The 26,115-nt window shown below is 45.2% G+C and overlaps 1 protein-coding gene across 8 annotated transcripts in view; it reads left to right on the top strand.

The window, feature by feature from the left end:
• The window catches only part of IKZF2 (IKAROS family zinc finger 2), a 124,088-nt gene that overhangs the window by 11,019 nt on the left and 86,954 nt on the right, over positions 1 to 26,115 (top strand). Inside the window, exon 1 of one of the 8 annotated variants that reach the window (XM_069860613.1) lies at positions 20,581 to 20,621. The exons of the other annotated variants lie outside the window; for them this stretch is intronic. Coding sequence (XP_069716714.1) covers positions 20,588 to 20,621 — 34 coding nt within the window. The 5' untranslated portion in view covers positions 20,581 to 20,587. Of the gene's footprint in view, positions 1 to 20,580; positions 20,622 to 26,115 lie in introns of those variants that run through there. 8 annotated transcript variants of the gene reach the window in all.

Genomic DNA, 26,115 nt, shown 5'->3' with positions numbered 1-26,115 from the left:
AGGTGAGCTTAGATGTGAGGGGTGGGCTCAACGTGTGGCAAGGGACTGGTAAAAAGTGAGCTACTTTGCTGCTTACAGAAGCAATGACTTCACTTCAGCCTTTTAACCTCAGACTCCCTGAGAATTCCCGGGGCAATAATAGTCGTGAAAGTTTTAGCCGATGGGTTTAGCTTTCTTGACGTTTAAGGAGAAGAACTAAAATAATAATGAAAAAACCCCAGACTTTAAACAGAAATCTAGGGTTTTGTTCACATGTATCTCCCTGCTCCCCAACAGTGGAGTTGGAACTGGATGGGCTTTAAGGTCTCTTCCAATGCAAACCACTCTATAAAACCAAAGCTCTGTAGTAGCGCTACACCCTTCGTTTCTTTTCTTTTTTTTTTCTTAAGAAATAAAGAAAAGGTTACCTGAAAATGAAATGCCTCTGGAGTGCATGTTGGATTGTTGTACCTTCATAGACATCCGCTTAGTTTTTTCACTCTGGTGTGGTTAAAATCATGAAAATAGTTCCTCTGCTACAAACTCTGCGCGTAGATGCAGCCCGAGCAGTCACTGAAACTGCTGGGTGTTTTAGTAACTCCTTTCTCTAGCTCACTCCCCGGCGGCGGGGAGTTCTCCTGTCTCTTTTGCATCTCTTCTGTCCTGGTGTCTCCAGCATTCCCTACTGGATCAGGTACTCGGTTGCACAAACATTCCTCGCTCTCGGCGAGCGTTATAAGGAGGGTGGAGCGAAGCGATCAGTTAATCTCATTAAGTAGGTTTTTATTCGTTCTGATGGCAGTCTCTGGAGAGGTCACCCGCCAGGGCTTTGTTGCAGCCCACACCTTTCTAGGGGAGCTCCTGTTGTTCTCTGGGACTGTCAGGTTTGGTTAACTTTCCTCGGTCCACACCCTGTTACAACACTCGCTGCTCTTGCAAGCTTTGCAGTCAGCAGGTTTTCAATGTTTGCTCCTGGAATTTCAGTTCCTTTTCAGGCATGCCAACGAAAAGAACAAGGCTCATCTTCCTTGACACACAGAGCTTGGGTAGCAGCAAGATGAGGAGATAGAGAGCTCTCTGCCTTTCCCATCCCTGAGTCTGAGGGGAGGTGCCACCCCTGTTGAAATGGATTAGTATTTTCTCCTGGGAAACTGGATCCAGGGCTTGTTTCCCATTCCTGTGTGCCGCTGGCTCGAGTCCTCCGGCTAAATGACAGCTTGCAGGACTGTTTTAAGGATGAAAATGCAGCTACTTGAGTCATTATGGCTGGACTCGATGATCCGGTGGGTCTTTTCCAACCTGGTGATTCTATGATTCTGTGATTACCAATGGTGAGCAGTGCTCAGTCCCCTTCCAGTGCCATGAGGGCATCTTGGAGGAGCGATGTTATTTTTAGTCAGGAGGAAAAGGCGTAACCACCTTCTGCTTTGTCCTCAGGAATTCCAGAGAAACTCCTTGGATGATCCACCTTGAAGCAGCTCTCTAGAAGGCTGAGAAGAAGGCTCTGCCACTGCTCTCTGTAGTAACAAAACCTGTTGCCAGCTCAGGTGCGGAGCCTGGGCCACGGCTTGTTGTCCCTTAGCTAGAGCAGTCAGAGCTTGTTGGGGGTCCAGGTGCTGCATCCCCACGGAAGGAAGCAGAGCTGCGACGATCACTGAGAGGCAGTGAGGTTTGACAAGTACAGGTCCAGGCTAGGTGACCACAGGCCCAATTCTTCTCCAGACTCTTGTCATAGGGGAGTTCCTCCATGGTTTTGTGCTGCTTTTTTTGCCCTGTTGCCTTTTGTTCTGAATCACAGATCAGTCAGGATGGAGGCTTGGATGGCCGTGTCAAAAGCAGGAATTCTATGATGATAGCTGCTTTGCTGGGGGATTGTTTTACTTTTAATTTTTGCAGCCCTACAACGTGATGCTTTAAGAAGTCCCTGAATACCAGTGTACTTTATTTCCTGTCCCGTGCAGAAATAATTGTGGTAGTCCTAAAGCGCCTTGGTCTGGTGTGATGACATTAGAGCAACCACAATGTTTTAACTCTTCCCAGACAGCTGAGCATTACCAGGTCTCTGTGTGGACAAGCCCCTGTTTACATTGCCCAGCAAAACCTGCCCTTGGTGCAGAGCCAGGTCTGCATTACTGGCTTCTGCTGGCACTGCTGTGTCAGCCGGTGGCTTTGAAGAGCTCTAACCCTTCCCAGATGGAGAGATGCTGGCAGAAGGTCCTGCTTTAAGCATAGCTCTGGTTGGCAGGGTCCCCTGCAAGTGGTGTCTTCCTGGGAAAGCATCAGGTTGATTAATCTCCCTCATTTCTATGCTGATAGGTCATCTAAACTTCTGTGAACAAGTTCAAACACTGACTTTTGACTTCTGTCAGTTAAAAAACCTGACTTGTGTTTTCTCCCCACCTTTTATTTTTGGCCCTGGTTTCCAGTTTGGGGTTTGTTCCTTCAACACCGTGTGTCCAAGGCATAGCACCACAGAGATGATGGGCTCCATGTGCACCCTACCTGCTCTTCAAGCTCATGGTTGGCCTGTGTTCAGCCCATCCAGAGAGGTCACGGGGCTCTCGCTGTCCTCTCTGGCAAAGCTGAGATTGCTGGTGGGACCTGTGTGCCTCCTGGGGAATGGGGAACACCTGTAGGTGGTTGGAAGTCAGTCCTAGGGCCAAGCTGCTCTCTCAGCTGTGGTGTGGAGGGACGGAGTATCTGCATCTACTGTCAGGTGGTGAGTGAGACAGACAGGAGGGTTCAAGTGCATCCTAAACTGGTAGGAGCCCCCCTTCTTAGCAGGCTGTGGGTTGTAGGTAAGGAATGAACTGAGGAATCTGATTCGCTGCGGGGTGACTTTTATTATCTCCACCATAGCTTCACGTTAGCTTGAGAAGCTGCACAGATCTGTTTGGTTGTTTTTTTAACCCGCTCTTTCTGCTGATGTATTGGTACCAGCTGTGAATCGGTCCTGCACCCAGGTGTAGTCACTCACAGGGAGAGAGAAAGGGAGGAGTGGTGGGAATATGAGTCCTTTTCCTGACGCTAGGCTGGAAAAGGACTTCTGAGGGTTGAGTTCTACTAGGAACTGTCTTTCTGTTGTTCTCCTATGGAGATTTGTGGGGTGGGAATAGAAGACCCAGTGATGTCTTGGTGCTGCCAGTGTCAGATCCTGTGTCCTGGGGAGCGGAAGACTGAAGCGGTTTCCAAAGAAGGTAGGACCTACTGAAGCACAGAAGATCCATTCACCTTGTCTGTTTGCCTTGTCTATCACCTTTTTTCTCATGAAGTTTCTTCTTCTGTGAGGAGGTAAGATAGTCCATATTTTATCTCCAGCTAATGGATGATCTGGGCAGGGCTTTACAGTAGAGGTGCTCCACTTGCAGTTAAACCCCATACTTGATGAAGCTTGAGTTTTTGGTGAGGGATGTTTTTGTATTTATCCCTTTTGTTCCTTCACTTGAACAAAACAAGTTACCTCCAACAGTAGGCTGGAGTCTTCTCAGCTCTGTATTAGTCATGTTTCCGTTGCGTTCCCCTCCCAACCCCCCTAATTTCTCTGGAAGAAAGTGTTTTTGTCCTGTTTTTTTCTCAAGCGATGTGTTCCGTCAGTCTGTGAATGTCCAGAAGGGTGGCTGGAGATGCAGGTGATATGCTTAAGTCTATGTTAATTTTTCTCTCATAATTCCTTTTTGATTTGGGAATGTGTGTGTGTGTGCAGTCATGGAAGCATTCACACCTTCTCTTTCTTAGTCCCTGGCTTAGCCTTTGCATGTTTTATGATTCCTTCTGCGAGGGATGCACTCTCTTAGGTAATGATTTAGCCATAGAACACGAACTGAGGGAATTTTTGGTAACCGTATCTGTACATCCTTTAAACTTCAGCAGCGTGAATTCAACACCTGCTTCTGTCCAAAGAGCAGGGAACAGGACTGCATGAATTCCCTTCTGAAAATGAAAGAAGTTGCCTCTTTCGGTGTGAAGATGGCAAGTCTTTTCAGGCTGAAGAGGGCCGAGGTCTTTTCATTTTGGGGAAGAGCAGCTCTTCTCTTTAAGTCATGGATAGTTTAAAAGTTTTGAGGGAGGAGTTGCTGTGGAGTGGAGACCTTGTTCTGCTCAGCAGCCAGGTCTGTGATGGGGGAGAAGGCTCAGGCAGAAGAAGAAAACGAGGTTTGGGTTTGGTGGGTTTCAGTCTTGCAAAACTGATATCCTGCAGTGCGTGGTTTGCCTTGTCCAAATCATAGCCCCTGAAGGGGAACAAATCTTATTAATTAGCTGTTTTGCATACTGCTTTTAATTGTCTGTTCCTCGGTAGGGTGTTTAGTGTTGTGGTGAGGGGTCTCTCTCTGCATCTCGATCTGCCAGGGTCTGGCTCTGGCACCGTTTGCCCCGGTACAGAAATACTTCAGAATACACCGTTGGGCCTTAAATTCCCAGCGTGCCTTAATCCTCATCACCTTTCAGATGTAGGCATGTCCTAGACAGAGATGTGTGTAATAGTTTTAAGGCTTAATCTCCCCAAATTGGGTCAACTTGAGCAGTTGTTTTGACCTTGTTACCAGCACAGGTGGTTCCTGGGTGAGTTTAATACATCTCCAGGCAGCTGCATGGAATGAGCAGGGGCATCAGCTTTACTTGAAATCCCCTGCTTGAAATTTTCCTCTAGCTTCAATACACAAACCTCTCTCTCCACCCCTGTTAGGTATTATCCTTGGGATAATCCATTTTTCTGGAGTGTAATGTGATAATATCTCCTTGTTATATCATGCTTTTTCAACAGTGAATCTTTAAGAGCTTCACAAAGGGTGTGAGTTGAAGAGAATAAAAATGGATGAATAAAATTATAGCCTGAAGAGGCGGAAGAAAATTGGAGAAATTAGTGTTAGTATTAATATGAATTCAGCCTCTATAGGTGGGAGGCAGTCATCATTTGTGTGTGTGACTTCAAAATGTAATAGATTATAGGTAGCTCTCGAGTTTGGAAGAATGATGTCCTGATTGTGTGTGTAAGGGTCAAGTAGTCTGGTGTTAGCAGATGCTGAGAGCTCTGCGAGTTTATTCTTGTGTTCTCTTAAATTTTCTTAAATTTGGGTTCTATCAATTGCACTTTTTCTTTATTTCTCCAATATCCCATGTGAATCCCAAACCAGAGTGTGCTCGGTGTGTGAGTGTTATCACCAGTCAGCTGCCCACAAATTAGTTTGTTCCGAGTAGAAGAGGTTGACAGCCCTGTCTTATGACAAGGTTGTGCATGTGATGTGTGTGTAAATACAAACTGAAGGCACTTAGAGTTTTGGTCAGATATGATGGATGTACAGGCCTGACAAATATTGGAATTGTGCAAGTCTCAGAAAGTAAGGAAGCCTGAAAAAGGAGTGTGACTTGTGCCTGTGCTGATTAAAAAGCTGTTAAGCAAAACCCTTGTCAAATGCATGGGGGAAAAAGTTCTTAGAAGCCAGTCTCTGCAGAGCCTGCTGCTTGCAAAACCTACTTCTTGTAAGACCTTTGTGCAAAATCGCCTCGCTGGTTGGGCTGCGAGACCAGATGTGACTTGGGGTATCGGCTTGTAGTATGGTTTTGGGCTTCTGTCTCGCTGCTCCTGCATTAGAATGCTGTGAAAAGATATTTGCTTTTCTCTTACGCTTTTAAAGTGCTTCGTTTAGTTAATGTCATTAGCACTATTATTACTTAAATTCAGCTTCAGACTGGTAACCGTTAAATATTTATAGGAAAATCAATAGTAGTGAGATTTTTGCAATAGTGACTATATATCGTGTATGGATTCAAAACTAAAGCAAACTGCAGTGCATTCCAGGAAATAATCCATTATGATGCTCTGGAAAGTACTTGCTCATCCCTGGAGGGGTTCAAGGCCAGGTTGGGTGGGGCTTGGAGCCCCTGATCCTGGGGGAGGTGTCCCTGCCCATGGCAGAGGGTGGATCTGGATGAGTCTTTCCATTCTGAGGTCCTTTCCAACCCAAATCGTTCCACGATTCTCAGTTTGGGTCTCCGCATCGTTTTCTCATGCAACCGTTAATGGGTTTGGTCCTGGTAGACCATCAAGGAGATGACCTGAATGAATTGTTGTGGCCAGGTGTTTTGGAAGGCAAAAGCTTCCTTATGAGCTGGTGATGAAATTTCAATTTATAATTATGACTGTAGTTTATAATAATAATTCTAATTATATATATAAACAGTTTAATCTACTATAAAGTACTATGGTAACATTTGCTGAGCTTTGGCTGCATTCAGATAGTGAAAATGTGCTGGTGGCTGCTGGCTCCGGTTCAGAAACGTTTGTCAAAATTTCGTGCACTATCTGAACAACAAAATTTTGTGTGGATTAAGCAATTATTAATTCTCACCATTATCCATCAGCTAAAACTACCACTAACTCATTAACCAAAATTAATTGTAAATAAAGGCGATCCGTTGTTGAGGAGGCTAATTAGAACGGTAATTGTGTAATGACAACGCGTTTAATTTCAAAATGCAGATTTAAAAGCTTTTGGCAGTGCCAGAGCAAGGTGTTCTGAAGTGAAGCTGGATGCTTATCGCTGTCGTTGTCCTCTTAAGTGATGCCACCAGGATTGCTTGTGTTTTCAGTCTTATTAGTGTCCCCGTAGAGCACCGGGGAATGTCCTAATCCTGCTCCCATCAAAGCCAGGGCTTGAAATGTGTTTTCACCTCTACGAGGGGAAGGTGCTGATGTAAGATATTGCATGCTCCTGGTTTTATTCCTGTAGCAGCGCAGCCACCTCTCTGAGCTCTGGGAATACTGACTGCGCTTTGGGATTTGCCACCGGCTTGCCATGGAGATAGATCTGGAGTTTCGGGCCAACAAAACTGAATGGTGACTCAACGTTTTAAAAATGATTGAGTGAGTAATTTTCCATGCGGATTCATTACAGCGTCTTTTGTCCCAAGGATTATTTACTGTCGATTAACTTCCAGCAGGTTTTCACTGGTGGACGTAACCTGGAATTTTAATAAGGGAGTTGTTTGAGTAGAGGAGTGTGTTTTAGCCCAAATTGCCCAGTTCCAACAGTAAGCTCTAGTGAAATCAGCAGTTTTACCACTAGCCTGGATGCACGATTGCTTGATATATTTGTTTTTAATCTGTTGTCAAAACATGTTAAATGCTGTAATGGGGTGTTGAGGTTTTAGCACAGTGTGTTTTATTTTAACAAACTCCCATTTGAATCATTAACAAAGAACTGGCCACTGGACGCAGAATATATAGAATCACAGAGTAGTTTGGGTTGGAAGGGACCTCAAAGCCCATCCAGTCCCACTCCTGCCACGGGCAGGGACTCCTCCCACTGGATCAGGGGTTCCAAGCCCCATCCAACCTGGCCTTGAACCCCTCCAGGGATGGGGCAGCCACCGCTGCTCTGGGCAACCTGGGCCAGGGCCTCCCTGGTCTCATGGTGAAGAATTTCATCTCTTCATTTGTAATCACTATTGATTTTTGTCCCTCTGACTTGATTTAGAGGGAATTACAGAAATTAATCTTGAATGTTCCTACTAATCAGTCCTGAAGGGGTATTGAGCATTAATACATTTTACCTATTTTATTTTTAACTTTTCCTCTGTGAGCTTTTGTGTTTTTGGTTTTGTTTTTCATTTTTTTTCCTTGAGCTTCCTGGTTCAAGAGGAGAAAAACCCTCCAAGCATGTTTTAGTTACATCACTAATATTAGAAGTGAGTAATCGGGTGGCTTTGGCAGCAGTCGCGTTTATAAATTGTTGGTGAGCAGATGGCTCACCGAGTTGGCATGCCAACTCCAAACTTTCTCAACCATGAGTCAAGTTCTACAGAGCAAGATTGCCTCGCATGCCATGAGATTTTGTGTGTTTGTTTAATAAATATAATTCTCGATGTGCCTTTGCTTTCCTGAGCTGGGTTTTGCACTGAAGCGTGGCTTTCCAGCTATCTCCGGGTTTGGGAATGCCTTTTGTTCTTAATTTAATGGAAGTGGAGATTCCTGTAGTCATTCATCTGAAAAAACTGAAAAAATCAGTAAATAGCGAGCCAAGAGACACAAAGGTGAGAGTGGGCAATCCTGGCTAATGTCAAATAGTTCAGATGGTTGAGATCGTTCGTATTCTTGGGCTTTTATCACCTTCTGGTTTGTGGCACAGTGACTTGCTAGGAATAATTTGCTGGTGTCTGTAATCCTGGATATGCAGATCTGTGCCGACGCGGTTGTTTCCCCGAGTGCAAGGCTTAAGTCCTTAGGCAGCACGGAGTACAAATGTTGGGTTTGGAAATGCAAGAGTGAGTATTTTCACTAAGCAAAATGTAGCAGTAAGGGAAGAGCTGCGCTGGATTGCTCGGCTGTTCTGTCTGTGAACGCAGGGAAGCTCCAAAAGGGTCAGGTCTTGATGCACTGGAGGATTTGGACAAATATTGCTTGAAGGGTTTTTTTTTTTTCCTCTGTTTTTGCCTTTTAAGCTGTTCCTTTGACTAAAATTAACATGCTATATGTGGGTTATAATGCATTGTGGGACCTGTTACTGGATGGTAATTAGACCTTATTTCTAAATGATTCCACCTGAAGTGTGCTGTTGTAAATGCTAAACAACCCCGTTTCATCCCTAATCTGTAATTGGCGTGTGCAGCTAATTAGTGTGCGTTCAATTTAGGGCCAGATTTTTTGGAAATGGCTCCTGTTCTGGTCCTGATTTAGCAAAGCTCTTAAACAGATGATTAACTTCCATTGGCTTTAATAGGACTTAAGCACATTCTTAATCAGGGCCATTGTGTCAAACCATGTCTCTTGGTGACAATCGGAACGACCTGCCGGAGCCAGAGTAAAAATATTTGTAGGTCCTCCTTAAATTCAGATTGATCATTTCTGTGACTTGCGAAGCGTTTTGTTTCAGAATCTGAAACTCTGTGTAGATCTCTCTCTCTCTCTCTTTCTTTTTTATAACCAAACTGTTATTGTCACAATGTAATTGTATGTGTAAAGTTTAAAGATTTTAACTAGCTTGGCAGGAGGCTGTTTACATCAAATCTGCTCAATACACCTTTGAGATGGAGAAGAAGAAAATATGCATCTGAGAGCGCCTCGCTGGAATATAAATGTCAGAGCTGATAGATATCTATGATAGAAAATTTGTGTGGGAGTAATAATTTAGTAATAAAATAGGTCAAATTAATTCTGATGCTGAAGGGGATACCTTACAATAACCGTTTTGTAATTTTATGTTTGACAGTTTGCTCGGCATTATGTGGATAGGTGGAGCTGGGATAATGTAATCCATTTCCAATTGTAAACAAGATTGCTTTAAGAGCTGCTGGAGTAAGATGCATGTTGGCTGACTTTAAGCTGAAAGGTAATTGCCTCTGAATATTAATGTGCATGTGGGGATTTTGTTTTTAATTCTGGGATTTCATCTCTGCCCTATAGCAGCTCGGAAGAGGCCCCTCTTTTCCCAAGCCCCACTTCGCTGCTTATTGAAGCTGATGGCAAGTGATGTGCTCTGGGCCCTTTGCTTTCATTTTATGTGGCCTGTGTACCTCGGAGAACGCCGCTTTCTCTCTTTGTGTTAACCCCCTTTGGAGGAGATGAGGTTTCTTTGGAGATGCTTTTGCTGGGAGCAATTTCTGCAGTATCCAGGGACATTTTAGAGCAGCTTCCAGTACAGAAAAGGGCTCCAGGAAAGCTGGGGAGGGGCCCTGGATCGGGGAGGGCAGGGACAGGGTGAGGGGGAACGGTTTGAAGCTTCAAGAGGAGAGATGGAGATGAAATCTGAAGAAATGTTTTGCTGTGAGGGTGGGGAGGCCCTGGCCCAGGTTGCCCAGAGCAGGGGTGGCTGCCCCATCCCTGGAGGGGTTCAAGGCCAGGCTGGATGGGGCTTGGAGCCCCTGATCCAGTGGGAGGTGTCCCTGCCCATGGCAGGAGTGGGACTGGACGGGCTTTGAGGTCAAACTCAAACCATTCTTTGATTCTATGGTTGTAAGTTGCAGCATTAATTGAATTGTAGACTCTTGGAGAAATGAGAGTTAAGGTGCTGTCTAGCTGGAGAGTCTCCTCAGGAGTCGTTTAGGACCCGTCCAAAGCCCACAGCACTTTGTGGGAGATGTCGTGTCTAGTTCCACGCACTTTTGGAGCAGCCCCATGCCATGGTTAGGAAATCATAGGTAGTGACCAGCTTAAGTCTAGGGGAATAGTTGGACTCGATGATCCAAGAGGTCTTTTCCAACCTGATGATTCTATGAATATCAAATGCACGCGTTAGTATATGCAATTGTTTTAGGCATGGAAGGGAACGGCCGGATGATAATTCGGCTGTACCTTGTCTTTCCATTTAAATTGGCTTCTATGAGCTATTCTGTTACCCACCACTTAGAGCGAGCTGTATTGGAGTGGTGTTGAGTAGAGTGTAACTTCATCTGTGCCCCGGAGAAAGCCACAGTCGAACAGCACTAGGGGAGCCTGAAAACCTGCTCTGTGCCGGGTTTTAACCTGTGTGCGTTTCAGTGGCACTGGATGGTTGGGCTTTATTGACTTAGGACTGTGTAAAGAAGTTAGGACTAGCAAGTGGAGGTGATTGTTCCCAAGGCAAGCATTCCAAGCAGAGTTCTGCCTGCCTCGATCTCCGTGACAGTGCCAGCAGTTGGTCTAAAAAAAAAAAAAAAGACAAGCCAAACACCAAAAATAGAGTATTTTTAGTTTGGATCGATTCGGTGATCCAGTTTACTGTGCAGTCTCTCATGGTGTGAGGTTAGGGTCTGAGCAGGGGTGGAGGGTGGAGGAAAATGTAAGCTAGGCTGTAACGATGCTTGGAGCTAGAGCATCTGTACGTGGTGTTGCTCAAGGAGGCAGCAAACTTGTTTTTTCTGCTGTCTCTGCCCCAGCCACCTCTTGCAGAGAGACGGGGCCAGCGGCTGAGAGGTACCGGCTTCACAGCCAACCTGTTTGCAGGTCACCTTTAGCTCGTGGCTCACAGTTGGACTATAACCCCATATAATGTCTCTAGTTAAACAGTGGGGTGAAGCTAGGTGGTGTTATGGGTGGGAACCACTAAACAGAGACAGGCTTGTGTCTTCCACAGTCTTGCACCTTGCAGAAACTTGGGGATATTGAGTTTTCTATTGCCATAGAATTAACTTCTTTTCAGGTTTCCATAGTGCCCCGTCTCCCTTGGCTTGATGTGACGCCTCCTGTGTCGAGGGGGGTCCTTGTGGTAATTCAGTCATTTTTGCAAAGCGATGCTGCTTGTAGCAAAGCTGTTTTACAGATGCCTTCGCAAAGAAATTATTTAGCTACAGAAACATTTGACTGTAGGCTGGTAAGCAGAAAAAGTGAGGGTGTGTGGGTTTGTGAATGTATGTTGCCCATTAAGGAGTCTCATTCTCTGCTGGGGCTGCTTCGTTACTATGATAAAAAAATAACAGAAAAGGATTATAATAGCTAATTAACTTGTTTATTAATGGACTGAGCATTGTCTTAAGGGCAGCAGTTTAAAAGTGTGTTTAATGGAAGCTGACTGGAGGTACAGCCTGTGACTATTGCAAACTTTGTTTTATAATAACATGTATTTTTCAGTAGCTCCTTGCTGTGCTGTAATGTGGTCGGAGTGGGAGAAATAGAGAACTGGCCATTTCCTGGCAGATAGGGAGAAGTTTCTACTCTGTCAGAAAGCTCCGAACGCTGTGATAGGTTTATAATTATTATCCTAAGATTGATGGGGTTGGGGTGGGGTGGGGGGAGGGTGTAAATTTGCGCAGCAGTAGTCCATTAAGAAATCAATAATCATTCTGTCCTGAAATGCAGCTTCTCTACAACATTATAAATACACACCAAAGATTTGAAAGTCTGCTTGTCTCCCATTCTCCGCCCCCCTCCTCCTGCTTCCCTCAACTCCAAATTCAGACTCCTTTGCTGTGTTGGAGAAGCAATCATCTGGTAGGACTCTTCTGTTGGAAAAACAAGGCTGGTGGTATTAGCATAATCGTGAGAGCCAGTAAGACTTTTCAGTGTGAACTTTGCTTTCTCCCCAGCTCATTTTTGATCTCAGGGAAATTCCCACTCTTCTCTGCCTGGGTTTCATCCCTGGTAGTTGGAGACAGCGAAGCTTCCTGCCCTGTTTCTCCGTAGAGGGCTGTGGGAGAGGAAGCTTTGTGTAAATGCGAAGTCGCGGTAGGTGTACGTTTCCTCCCTCCTCCTCCTCATTCAGCCTTGGCTCCTCACGTAACCGTGCAGAGCTTTGGCTGTCGGAGCTTCGCACATCCTGCAGGACTTCCCTTTCTGTTCTGAATCCTCCCCAGTTGGGCAAACACGGTTTTGAAATGCTGCTATAAGTTATCCTCTGATCTGCAGAGCTGAGAACCTGCTTTATCTCGGAGTAACGGCGTTTGTAGCTGATAAATAACAGGCTGTAGGAGGGAAAAGGAGCGTATTACTTGCGCTCCTTAGTGGAAGGTTAAATAATATGGAGAGAGGTGCTGGGCCCGTCTGGTTTTGTTCTTGCAAACAAAATAGTGAATGGGCAGGGAGGTGCTGTTACTGTAGGAAAAGCCACAAAACGTGGCATACTTTAATATTACGTTTCCATGTGTTTTATTTTCATTCTTCCTCTACTTCCTTTTTATGACAGCAGGTTGAAAAATCAGTTTTAGTGGAGAATACCTTCATTTTGGCATTGGGCACCGTTAGAGGCTGCCCAGGGAGGGGGTTGAGTCACCTTCCCTGGAGGCGTTTAAGGGACGGGTGGACGAGGCGCTGAGGGACATGGTTTAGTGATCGATGGGAGTGGTTGAACTCGATGATCCAGTGGGTCTTTTCCAACTTGCTGATTCTATGATTTTTCTGTTTGAGTTTAAATTACTATTGTTTTTAATCAATTTGAGAAGTGGAGTATTCTCTCAGGGTAGACTTAGATCTTATGTATTTGTGGTCCAGGTCTAACTTCAGTCCTGTTTGCCCATCCGCCCCAGTTAAAAGCATGTTTGGCTTAGGATGGATGTGATAGCTCCATGCCTGCCTCTTACTCTTGTGAGAACGTTATGATCTAGTGCTTTCCAGCTTTTTTCAGTGAGTTCAGAGAGGGCCACAGAAATGATCCAAGGGCTGGAGCACCTCCTGTTTGAGGACGTGCTGAGAGAGTTGAGGTGGTTTGGCCAGGAGAAGAGAAGGCTCCAGGGAGACCTTAGAGCAGCTTCCAGGGCTGAAAGAGGCTCCAGAAAAGCTTGGGAGGGGCTCTTGATCAGAGAGTGCAGGGACAGGACAAGAGAGAAGGGTTTGAAGCTGAAAGAGGGGAGATTGAGATGAGATCTTAGGGAGAAATGTTTTTTGAGGGTGGGGAGGCCCTGGCCCAGGTTGCCCAGAGCAGGGGTGGCTGCCCCATCCCTGGAGGGGTTCAAGGCCAGGTTGGATGGGGCTTGGAGCCCCTGATCCAGTGGGAGGTGTCCCTGCCCATGGCTGGGCTTTGAGGTCCCTTCTAACCCAAGACCAGAGTATTCATCAGACCTCTCCTTTTGCAGATTGGGAATCTCAGGTTATGTCCGGAGGACCAGCAAGTGTAAAGCGTGGGTTTTGCTTCTGACTTGGCACCTGTGTACCTTGGGTTACCTGAGCAGGCTGTGGGAATACCTACACAGCTAGAGTTGTCCATGTTTTTCTGCATTCACAGGCTCTCATCTTAGGCAGGATTTATTGAAGAGCTGGTGATGAGTGAAAATGGACACTTGGAAGCCAGACACTGTTTCTCATCTGTTTGGTTGCTCTAAAACAGTTTCAGGCTGCTGTCATGGTAAATTCCCTCACTGTAATCCTGCATGGGAGAGCTTTCATGCATGGCTTAATGGTAGGACAGCTTGATTTCTACTGGTTTGCAGTGGAAAGCATGAAGCTGTGATGCTAACAGGAAAAGGCCCAGATACCATCAAAAAAAGTGGGTCTTGTCGATTGTGTTCACTTGGTTTCCATTCAGCATTGACTTTGTCTGGTGAATTGCATTTTTTCCTTCTTTAAGGCCACGAACCCCACACTGGGTTGCTTTCCCATCAGTGAAGAACACGTCTTCATTTACCTAAACCTGTCCTTCCTGCTCATATGCTGGTAGTGTATGAATTGAGCGAGGAGTGGGGCTTTGTGGAGTTTGGCTCTTGTTAATTCAGTGCCTTGTGTCACTTCTCCGCTGGCCCACGTACCGATCAATGGGTTTTATATGTGAGCACAATTCTTCATGTTGAAAAAACACTTTATTTTTTTTTCCTCTGGTCAATTTGTGATATAGAAGCAACAGCTGATTGACAGCTGATTGTTCAGCAATGATTTGCTGAAGCGTTCATGCAAATGACATGTGGCTTTTCAGCGAACTAGCAAGACTTTATCACATCTTTTTGCGTTTTACCCATTACCATTTTTTTCCAGTGGTTTGTGAACTGGGGAGTGTTAAAAGCCCAATATCAGCTCACAGGATGCTGAGGTAACAGATAGGGCTTTATTAGCTCTCAGCTGCATGTCTTTACTTCACAAGTCTTTATTTAGAATTACCTGTGAGTGGTTATTTCCCAGTGTGGTTTTCCAAGACAAACCTTTTCTGGTTTTTTTTGTGTTGCTGCTCTTTTATTCAAGTACAAAAAAGCTCATCACCATGTCCATAATGCCTATGAGCATGTACACACTCACTGATAGCTTGAGTGGCAAGTTACAGAAATTAGTGTGAGCGGCTCTTCGGAAAGAAAATTCTTCAAAGAGAAATATTTAACAAATTGAATAGCTAAGAGCTGCCATCTTAATCAATAAGTTGGAGTTAATTGGCTGTGTACAAAGCATTTTTAAATGACTTCCACGAAGATTCTGCACGTTAGGCTTAGAGCACCACTCTAGTGAGGCTGGTTTCTTCTAAAAAGTGCGTATTTTCAGTTTATTTTCCTCATTTCCGAACCCAAGCCCATCTTGCTTTGCGGTTGTGGGTCTCACTGAGTGAATTTAAGACTGTTTGTAACAGTTTTATGGTTTTTCTGTTCTGTGTGTGCCCACATAGGAGTATCCCATGCTGTAGCGCCTGCCAACGGCTGCTCTAGAAAGAGTGACTGGCCACCCTCAGCCCGTGGGCAATAACGCTGCTGCAAACATAACTTATTTAGGTCTCTGTGTCACCTCCTTTTTCTATTTCTGTTGCTGTGAGCATTATCGAAGTCTCCCAAGTGCAACACGTTGACCACAAGCCATGTGTTAGGGCCAACACTCCTAAACTGCCTGATCAACTTTGTGCTTGTAGACATGGCTTAAAACCTATTGGAATTAAAAGGGAGAAGGAACCCCAAGCCACTTATTAATGCTAGGGGTGATGGATAAGGTTCAGAAAGTGTATTTCATCCAGAAGTTTTGGAGTCCTTTTTAAGGATGAACAAAGAGCATCCTCTGTCTGTTCAGAGAATGGTGGTAAGAGAAGAGCTCATGCTCTCTTTTAGCAAAAGCTGCCTGGCTTTGGGGTGTCTCACTTGGCATTTTGCAGGCCTGACTTTTAGAGATGGTGTGGTGTGCTAGACTGTTGAGGATGTATCAAGCTGGACTCTTCAAGAGTTGGTCCTGTATGTTCATGACAGGCAGTGAGTGAGCGACTGAGCCACAACCAAGCTGGGATGCCTGTCTTCCAGCTACAAGTTCAAGGCACCAGACCAACATTTCTCACTGTGTTGGTTGTGTGGAAGGTTTAAACATGTTGAATGAAGCTCCCTCCTTATTTATTCTTCTTCCTCCCCCCCCATACCACCTGTAATAAGTCAAGGTAAACTGTAAGAAAGAAAGAAAGAAATCCTTACCATTAAATCAGTAGAATTATGGGTGAGAGGGAGTGGTTTGAAGCTGAAAGAGGGGACATTGAGATGACATTGAGAGGAAACGTTTTGCTGTGAGGGTGGGGAGGCCCTGGCCCAGGCTGCCCAGAGCAGTGGTGGCTGCCCTATCCCTGGAGGGGTTCAAGGCCAGGTTGGATGGGGCTTGGAGCCCCTGATCCAGTGGGAGGTGTCCCTGCCCATGGCAGGGGTGGGACTGGGTGGGCTTTGAGGTCCCTTCTGACCCAAAGCGTTCTGTGATTCTAAATAGTTTAAAACAAAATGTTTTCTCTTCCTTAAATACTTGTCCTGGAAATTCTTATCCTATTTTGTCCCACCAAAGGTCCTCACCGGGACTCGTACGCTGCAGAGGTCTGGTAATTCTCAAATCATTTGAGCAATGCACCGTATCCAGTGGAGAAATGTTAACAAATCTCGTTCAGGCTATTTCTCCCTTGCCTGGTCAGGAAAAAAAGGGGGGAGTAAATCATTGAGTAGGTCTATCTCCCATTCAGCAGGAGCTGCACATGATGGGATTATTAGTATTTCTAAACTAAAGCCCCTGACAGATCCTTGGATGCTTAAAGCTGTTGTGATGCTTTACCAGATGGTTCAGAAACTCAGACTGGAATATCTCATTGGCTGGTGCTGAACAATGACATTTCAAACCCACACGTTCATTTGGATTTTAATTTTCAGGACGATTAAAGCTTTTTGGGATATGGGCTGTCTCTTTTCCATATATATATACTCAGCACCTTATGTAGTTTAGATGCTTTTGCAGAAGAGTGGCTTTGTGAGCCATCACATCACTTAAGAAAGAGCAGTTTGAACTGTTGCATGTTTTTAGCCGCGTACCTGGAACAGCTGAGTGTGGACAGGATCAGTGTGGAAATAGTTGCCTCGCTAAAAGCAACGAGCATGACTGCAACACTTTGTCTTGTATCTGTGTGCACAGGTAATGGTGCCGAAACATCCCAGTTTCGATGCTGCATCCATCTGTTCTATTCACTTCTCAAATCTTGTCTTTGAAGCCCCCTTCCTGCAAATACTAACACGTTTGTGTAACTTGTACGGAGAGGAGCGTTGATGTTTATCCCTGCAAGGTGCTGGGCTCTTCAGTCCTGGCTCTATGAGACACTTTGAATGAGACCCCACTGCTCTAGCGGAAAGATCAGGTGGAATTGGGTGGTTTTCTCTCCCTTCCAGTGCTGTGGCATTTTGCAAGCAGGATGGAGTGCTCCTCTGGCAACATTTAAAATGTTTTATGGGCCTGCCAAGTTCAGCAGTACTCCCTGGCTGCCCTCACGGTGTTCTGCTTAGAACTAGGACCTTTCTGCTGCTTCAGAACTGCCCTGAAGCAGGGATGGGAGTATTACTATTTAATTCCCTTCTAAATTCCCTAGGGCAAAGATTGCTGTTTTGTTGTGTGTAGATATATCGGGTAGGTTGCTGTGCAAAAATGTGAATGCAGGGGTCATTTTGGGATCCGGGGAAGGATTTGGAAAACTTAGTTATAACACTTGTTGAAACAACAGTGTTAACGCACGTTTTACAAAGCAACAAACCGGGATGCTGTGCTGAGAAGTCTGTGAGGTTTTGCTTTCTTTCTCCCTGCTCTTATCCCAAACGTCTCTATTAAGAGAAAAGCATTGCTGGGGAAAGTTTGCTTTTCTTAGTGGTCAAACATTGGACCAGACTGCCCGGGGCAGAGGTGGAGTCTCCTTCCCTGGAAGTGTTTGAAAAATGTGTGGCTGTGGCACGTGGGGACGTGGTTTAATCGGCACAGTGGGGTTGGGTTGATGGTTGGACTGGATGAGCTAAGAAGTCTTCTCCAACCTTAATGATTCTATAATTCTCTTCAGTGTTAAGAAGAAAAAGGACATTCTATCAATTATTTTCATGTGTTAGACTGGTAGATTCAATCTCACGGTTCTCCATGTGATTCATTCCATTTGTACACGACTGTTGCATGGTATTAGATAATAAGAATTTTTTTTTTTCATTTGTTGAACAAGTATTCCCTCAGCTTGTCACAAAAAGCTGACACATGTTCATTCCTCACTTGGGGAGTTCTGCATCTGCTGGCACTTCAGACGTAATCAGTTTAAATTTCAGTAGCTGATTAGTGCTCACCTCTAACCAAACTGAGAAGCTGCTCCTCCAAATGGTAACAAATAATATCCTAATTAGTCCTCTGCGCAACGATAGCGGGAGTCTTAGCTGAAAGCTACTGATCTCGGAGGCCTTTCTGTTCTAGTCCACTGGCTTTACAGACTGTTGTATCAGCGTTTATGCTGAGCTTTTATTCCCCCTGCCTCAAAATGCCTTGCGGAGCAATTAATTATGCACCTGAAGGTAGACATTAGGCACACAACAGTATTCCACGCGCAGTTATGAACGTTTCATTAGTGCCAGTCAATTTATGTGTGATTATGAAAGCAGGAGAAGGAATGCTGGGCAGGGCTCCAGGATTATCCTGTAGCGTGTAGATGCTCGGTGTCCCTGGGAAGCTGTTTGACCTGGGCAGCTGGTGCAGCCGAGTGCGGCTCGCGCTGCCTTCAACGCTGGTTTGTTCAAAGCAGGAGCCCGCAGAGTGAGCGGAGCAGAAAATGAAGGGAGGAGGACAATACGGAGAGCGACTCCCCTGTGCTCCAGTGACTAGTTGTGACAGCACCGGGTTTTACCAGGAAGTTTTAAATGGGTTTATGCTTTTCTGAGTCTGATTAGCTGGTTAGCAAAACATGCCCATCCCTGTCTATTAAACTCCCTGTACTTCCTCTTAGCTAATACTGTTCTGCACAAGCCTGGGGTTTTTTAAATAAATTCCCACAAAGGCATAATTTAATATAAATACCACTCACAGGGAGGGCACAGTAGCCACTGGCATCTCTCTGGACAAAAGTCATGTGAGCAACTATAGCTGGATTAGCGTGACCTCAATAGGACAAAGAATTGAGGAAAGAAAAGGAGAGAGAGTGAGGGGGAAAATGCCTTAAGATGCCTTTGGGAACATAAAATTGTAGAACGGTCTGGGTAGGAAGGAACTGTGAAGGCCGTCCAGTCTAACACTCTTGCAGTGAGTAGGGACGACCCGGTGAGGTTGCTCAGAGCTCCATCCAACCTGGCACTGAATGGTTCCAGGGATGGGGCCGCCACCACCTCTCTGGGCAATCTGGGCCAGTGTTTCACCATTCTTGCTGTAAAAATTTTTCTTCCTGTTATCTAGTCTCTTTTGTTTTAAAATTTATGCAACCAAAGTTGTCCAAATGCAGGGCGAGCAAGGTAAACACCAGAGTGCAGAAATATCTCATAGCTTGGAGAGGAAATTTGACAATGTCAATTGGATTTTCCGGTTTGATTCAGTAACTTTATAAAACCCTGCTTAAGTTGCAAATTGAGAACCTATTTTAAAACATAAATCGCCTGTAACAGAAACATAGCCTTAATAATAGCAAAAGCACTGCCTAAATAGTTGCTGCTGAAATGTTAGAGTACCTAGCTACTAAAACTTGGGGTGTCACAAAATCCGTGCCTAACAGGAGAGCCTGTCACTGAAAATGTGGTGTTGTTGCTTTTGCTGTTAGTACAGGGATATTGGTTTATTCAGAGTTGAGTCAAAACAGGTAAGTCAGCTCGGAGGTGAAAAAGCAGAAGGATTTGTCCTCTGCAAGCTGGTAAATAAAAACTGGTTTGAGAGGTTGAGGCCAATTCCAATTTGCATTCAGGTTAAGGTTGACATAAATAATAAATTAAAAAATCATCTTGGAAGTGAAGCTTTTAATTGTCTTTAATATATTAACATGTAAACCAAACGTGTGGATAAATGCATGTTAAGCTTTTTAAGTAAGTGCATGGAATATCCCCTGAGGTAGTAAAAAGGAGCGCCCACTATAAAGCTTAGGTCTATTTAAAGAGTCACTGCTCTCTCTGGCTAACAGTTCATGTTTAGACAACAACTGAGAAGTCCAAATGCAGGACAGGGTTAAGCTAAGTATTTAAACTGAAGTTTCCTGGTTGCTTTTTTAGACTCCACCTTTAAAGGGTAATTAAATCACTTGGTTATGAATTGATTCACCAGCTCTTTCTCTTCAATAAAATACATTTATCTTAAAAAACCAAGAAACACAGTATAGCTAATCTGTCTGTGTTTTGGTAGAGTGGCTGATAAGCTGTTGTGGAGAAAGTTGTTAGTTAAGTTAAGAAGATGGAAATTGTTGTGGCTATAATAAAGCGCAGGAGGAAAGGTCTAAATGGAATATCATGGCAGGCTGTTATGGGTGGGAATTATCAGGCTACGAGAAGATTGCAGGCTCCTTCTGGTTCGGTCTCAAAACGGATTTGTTTCAAATATTCATTAATGAATTGCCGTTAAAAATGAGGAGGTACTGACTTACCTTCCAAGTTGAATCAGAAGGCGGCATGAAAGAGAATCGGAGAATTGTACAGGAGGAGCTGATGCACTTGGGCTGGAGCAATGGAAATAAGATGAAACGTGACAATGTACAGAGCAAGGTTGGACACATGGGGACTAATAAAGATTCTGTTGTAGTCTGCATGTCTGCAAATGACAGGGAAGGAGAAAGATCTGACTGCAGGTGACACCAGGCATCTTGTCAAACACCAACATGATAAAATTACGGATCAAGCCCGTGCCATGATGTGATATTGCAGGTAAAGTGTTTCCAGTGGAGAAGGGAAATGTTGACGCTGTTTCACGAGCCTGAGAGCCAGGGTAGGTGAGCCCACGCAGAGGGCTGTGCTGCAGCGACTAAGACTAGTCTTCCATTTCGTGAACTTGCTTTTAGAACTAGTTCTGTATCAAGAAATGAAGGGGTGTTCTGCCACGTCTAATGAGCCCAGTGAGTTAAAGGGCACGGGATGGGGCCCATTGAAAAGTAAGGGAAGAGGTGAATTTTGGGGAGGGTGACAAGCTGTTTAAACTTACTGAGTTGTCACAAGAAGCAGCAGACAGTGAATAAAGCCAGGTCACCATTTCACTCCTGCCAGAACGAGGGCAAGAGTCAGACACATTTCTGAATGGGATCATATGACGCGACAGCCTGATGGAGGAGAGCTGAGAGTCACGTAGGGCTACGAGGCACCTTTTCATATTCTAGAGGTCATCGATGGTGTGGCCTGTCTGGATCCTAAGCAACGCCTTCCTCGTCTTCTCAAGTTCTCACTCAAAGGCTGGCGGCATTCCCTCTCTGCTCTGAAGCCCAAGCCAAGGCCAGCAATGTCTGTGCATGTACACAAGGTCATCCTTTTCACAGTTTTATTTTGAAAGAGGGGAGATTGAGATGTGATCTTAGGAAGAAATGTTTTCCTGTGAGGGTGGAGAGTCCCTGACCCGGGTTGGCAAGAGCAGTGGTTGCTGCCCCATCCCTGGAGGTGTTGAAGGCCAGGTTGGATGGCGTTTGGAGCTACTGGATCCAATGGAAGGTGTCCCTGCCCATGGCAGGGGATTGGTACTGGATGGGCATTAATGTTCCTTCCAACCCAAAACCTTCTGTGGGCTGCAGTTCAATTGTGCTGCAGCAGCAATATCATTTCCATGTACTTGTGATTACTTTCTGCAATTCTAGTGTGAGTTTGCTAGTAGAGTGGTCTCTAGTAGGAAAGCCAGGATATTTCTTGGCGAGACCTGTACTAGGTCTACAGAAAAGAACTGGTTGCCTACGAGAAGTCTCAAGATGCCTGAGGAATGTGTATGAGATCCCTGTAGTTGGATGACATGTTCCATGTTTTACTAGAGAGCTGGGGAGCTTGGAGTTGGTTAGGAGTTGAGTCTGTTCTGTGCTACAAGGCTATGCCAAAATTGTAATCTTGAGACATTTGTGTTTCCTCCTCTCATTACAAGAAGAAGGTGAAAGAAGGAAAGCAGTCTCGCTGAGCAGCTGTGGAAGATGTCTAAATGAGGTGGTACTTTGGCACTGTTCAGTGTTGCTCTTTCATTAGCTGTGGGAGCAAGGTGACTTCATTTCTCCTTATTAACCCTTGCTATCCAAACCTGAGGCCAGCCATGCAGCAACCTAGATATTTCGAGAAGGGAAAGAACGAGTAGAGTAAAAGAGTGCTTTAAACAGTATGTCCCTATTCCTTATAAATGTCTTTGAAAATATGTAGTTTCTAGGCTGACATTTTCCTCTTGAAAATTATGCTTCATACCTCTCATGTGCGTTTTAACTGACTTTCATAAGATTTTCTATACCCCTATACTTAGACTCTAATCTTGAGTACAAAGGAAAAGTTAAATGGAAAGAGTACGTCTGCGGACTGTGTGTTCTTCATGGGTGATGGTACATGTGGAGTCTGAAAACCCCGTGGGTTCTGTTTTCCACTTGCTTTGCTGAAGGCAAGTTTGGGCCCCTCCTCAAGTTTAAATGAATGGGCAGTGGCAGAAATTGTTTATTTCTTCTTAAAAATGTGTCCTTGTTTTTATTTATCACAAAGCTTGGTAGCAAACCGTTGTTGGGTTTCTTTAACCATGTATTTATCATCTGCAGAGATGGAATGCCGTTCTTCTGTAGTGTGTTTGAATTCCTCGAGTGCACCCTGAGCAAGTTTGCGGACGACACTAAGCTGGGTGGAAGTGTCGATCTGCTGGAGGGTCGGGAGGCTCTGCAAAGGGATCTGAACAGGCTGGACCGCTGGGCAGAGTCCAATGGCATGAGGTTTAACAAGGCCAAATGCCGGGTCCTGCACTTGGGGCACAACAACCCTATGCAGTGCTACAGACTGGGAGAAGTCTGTCTAGAAAGCTGCCTGGAGGAGAGGGACCTGGGTGTGTTGGTTGACAGCCGACTGAATATGAGCCAGCAGTGTGCCCAGGTGGCCAAGAAGGCCAATGGCATCTTGGCTTGTATCAGAAACGGCGTGACCAGCAGGTCCAGGGAGGTTATCCTCCCTCTGTACTCGGCACTGGTGAGACCGCTCCTCGAGTACTGTGTTCAGTTCTGGGCCCCTCACCACAAGAAGGATGTTGAGGCTCTGGAGAGAGTCCAGAGAAGAGCAACAAAGCTGGTGAAAGGGCTGGAGAACAGGCCTTATGAGGAGCGGCTGAGAGAGCTGGGGGTGTTTAGCCTGGAGAAGAGGAGGCTGAGGGGAGACCTCATTGCTCTCTACAACTACTTGAAAGGACGTTGTAGAGAGGAGGGTGCTGGCCTCTTCTCCCAAGTGACAGGGGACAGGACAAGAGGGAATGGCTTCAAGCTCCGCCAGGGGAGGTTTAGGCTAGACGTTAGGAAAAAATTCTTTACAGAAAGGGTCATTGGGCACTGGAACAGGCTGCCCAGGGAGGTGGTTGAGTCACCTTCCCTGGAGGTGTTTAAGGCACGGGTGGACGAGGTGCTGAGGGATATGGTTTAGTGTTTGGTAGGAACGGTTGGACTCGGTGATCCGGTGGGTCTCTTCCAACCTGGTTATTCTGTGATTCTGTGATTCATGAATTCACTGCAGTGATCACTATTCAATTTTATAATCGACCTCGCTTCTGCTATGAAATAAGATGTCCCTAAAGTCACTTGTCTGACAAACAAGGTGTGCTGCCCCGATAGTAAATGAGACGAGGGATTCATCAGGGCTGGCTAACTGGGATTTTAGGCAATACTTGGCCAGCCGGTGTCGTCCCATGAAAAATAAGTTATAACGTCTTTGAGAATTGTAAATATGCATGTTAATGCCAAACAGGCTGGGATATATTTTCAAAGCAGCTTGAAAAGCTAATTAATGTTGTTAACAAATAGAATCATAGAGTAGTTTGGGTTGGAAAGGACCTCAAAGCCCATCCAGTTCCAACCCCCCCACTGGATCAGGGGCTCCAAGCCGCATCCAACCTGGCCTTGAACCCCTCCAGGGATGGGGCAGCCACAGCTTCCCTGGGCAACCTGTTCCAGGGCCTCCCCTCCTTCTTTGTGAAGAAATTCTTCCTTACATCTAGTCTAAATCTGCCTCTTTCCAGTTTATAGCCATAATAATGGAATTTGTGCATGTACCTCTTGAGAGCTGCTTTGAAAACATACCTGTAAGTGTCAGAAGTTTTCTGAATGCATGTTGAAGACTTACTGTATTCTTCACAGGCTAAGAATAGGGGTTTTCCAGTAGTGTCATTTTGTATTGTGTCTAAAGCACGTACTGGAAGAAACTGCTACAGGTGATTCTTTAAAGAAAAAAAAAAAGCCCACAAAACAACCCCAAATCTACCTCAAAATTATCTTTTAATGCAGAATGGTTTTGAGCTGCATGATGTGACAGTGAAAGAGGCTTGGCTTTTCTAGGAGATAAAAATGCTCATTATATTTATGTATTAGTGTGTATCTCTAGTGCTATTCAGGAGAAAGGCTATTCTAACCACTCTTGCCTCAAGTTATCTTGTCTGTCAAGACTGAACAATAAGAAATAGTGCATGTATCCACACTGAATATAATTTTGGTGTTTTGGTGTTTTCTTTGGCGGGGTAAAAGTCACCACATACGAGTACCTGAGGTTGGTTCTTGGAATATGATAACTCGTTATCTCATGGGCAATTTGGAGACAAATAGGGATCGGTTGCCGCAAATTTGTTTCTGTGTCTACACCTGTTTCATAGAATCCTAGAATGCCCTGAGTTGGCAGGGACCCACAAGGACCATCCAGTCTAGCTCCTGTCCCTGCCCAGGACACCCCAACATTCCCACCGTGGGGCTGAGGGCATTGGCTGAACTCTTCTGGAATATTGTCAGGCTCGATGCTGTGCCTGCTTCCCTGGCAGCTGTTTCAGGGCTCCACCACCCTCTGGGGGAAGAACCTTCTCCTGATGTCCCACGTAACCCTCCCCTGGCATCTTCCTGCTCTTTCCTCAGGTCCCATTTCCCCTGCTGGGTTGCTGTCTCTACGAGGGCTGCTGGACAAGAGGAAGGAAAAGCACAGAGGTGAAAAGTGTCACTCAGCGAGTTTTTGCCCATTTCCTTTTAAATGTGAGCATAATGCATTTCCATTTTGTAAAAGAACCTGTTTGCTGGAGCCAAGCTGAAAAATGGCACCTGAGAGTTGCGTGCACAGAGAGACCTCGGTTTGATACAAGGTCCTTCGCATCACCAATGTTAATAAGACCAAATAGGTCCAGGTTTTCTCTGTACCCAATGCAGGCAGTAAAGCTGAAGAAAAGCAGAACAGTTGACTTGAGAAAATTCAGTGTCTAAGAGCCAGGCAACAGAGAAGCGTCTTCCTCTGTTCTCATGGTAGTTCTGCTGAATAATCACTTGGCAGACTGCCGGGACACGTTAGAGAAGCTCACGGCTGCAGTTTAGGTATAGGATGTTTTGAGACGCTAACGCTTAGCTGGATGTAAGACGTGCTGTGCGATAAGAACCTTGTTTCCTCTTTTTTGTGAGCCATGTCAGTGATCTGCAGAGTTTGAGGTGCTTAGTGCAGACGATCAAAGCTGATTTTGTGTCTGCCTGATGGTGGTGGAACTGGCAAAATTGAGGGCATTTCAGGGAGAGGAGACTGTCTTGGGGATAACTTTATATTTTTTACTTTTCTTTGCTGAAGAAAGTATCATGTGGCCTCTGCTCCCTGTCTTTTATTTCTCCTGGGCTCCTGGAGTTGTATTTTTGTTGTTGGCCAGCTTTTCAGCAGAGACTGGTCCAACACAAACCAGCTGATCCAGGAGCTTAGGTGGATTTGTCCAGAGCTGCTGTTTAGTAAATCTCCTCAGTTAAAAACTTCACTTTTCTTCTCCAAGTTATGTTTGGCCAAGTTAACCAGGCTTTGAAGCAAATGTGTTTACTTCTGTTCCTTTTTTCACACTGCCCCTTCGTTTCTCGACCTTTTACTCCTGTGAAACAGTTGGCATGTGAGGGATGTCTGTCCCTCCTGTACTGATAAAACATTTCAAAAAGGTCTCCTAGAGATTGTCTCGTCTGCTGGGAACCAACCTGCCTCCCTCAGTTGTTCTTCAGAACGTGTGGGGTTTGGCGTTTGCCGTATCCCTGGTTGTTTTTCATTTAAATAATAAAATGTTTTTGAGGAACTGAATTGGGATTTATACAAGTTAATTAATATGAGTAATTAGCAAGTGTCTTTAGTCCAGCTTTGGTAGCATGGAGTTTAGCTACATGCTTGGTTACCTGTGAGCTATCCTCTCCCCAACGCAGGGTTTGAAGATGCTGACAGACCCTTTTGGCTTGTACAGGATTTGAGGGCAGACTGAAGAGCCTTGTTAAACGAAGCCTTCTACAAGAATAACCATGTACTTTGCTATTTTAGTTGTTCCACTGTGTGGTACTAGAATTTCTCAGCCATGTTTCTGCCGTGATCCCCAGTTGAGAATGGAGGAGCCTGGCTGACTTTAGCCATAATAGAGGCGACTGT

This window comes from Phaenicophaeus curvirostris, chromosome 7, assembly GCF_032191515.1.
Source record: "Phaenicophaeus curvirostris isolate KB17595 chromosome 7, BPBGC_Pcur_1.0, whole genome shotgun sequence".
Classification (NCBI taxonomy): domain Eukaryota; kingdom Metazoa; phylum Chordata; class Aves; order Cuculiformes; family Cuculidae; genus Phaenicophaeus; species Phaenicophaeus curvirostris.
The sequence above is the reverse complement of the archived record's forward strand: the minus strand, read 5'-3'. Positions and strand labels throughout refer to the sequence as shown.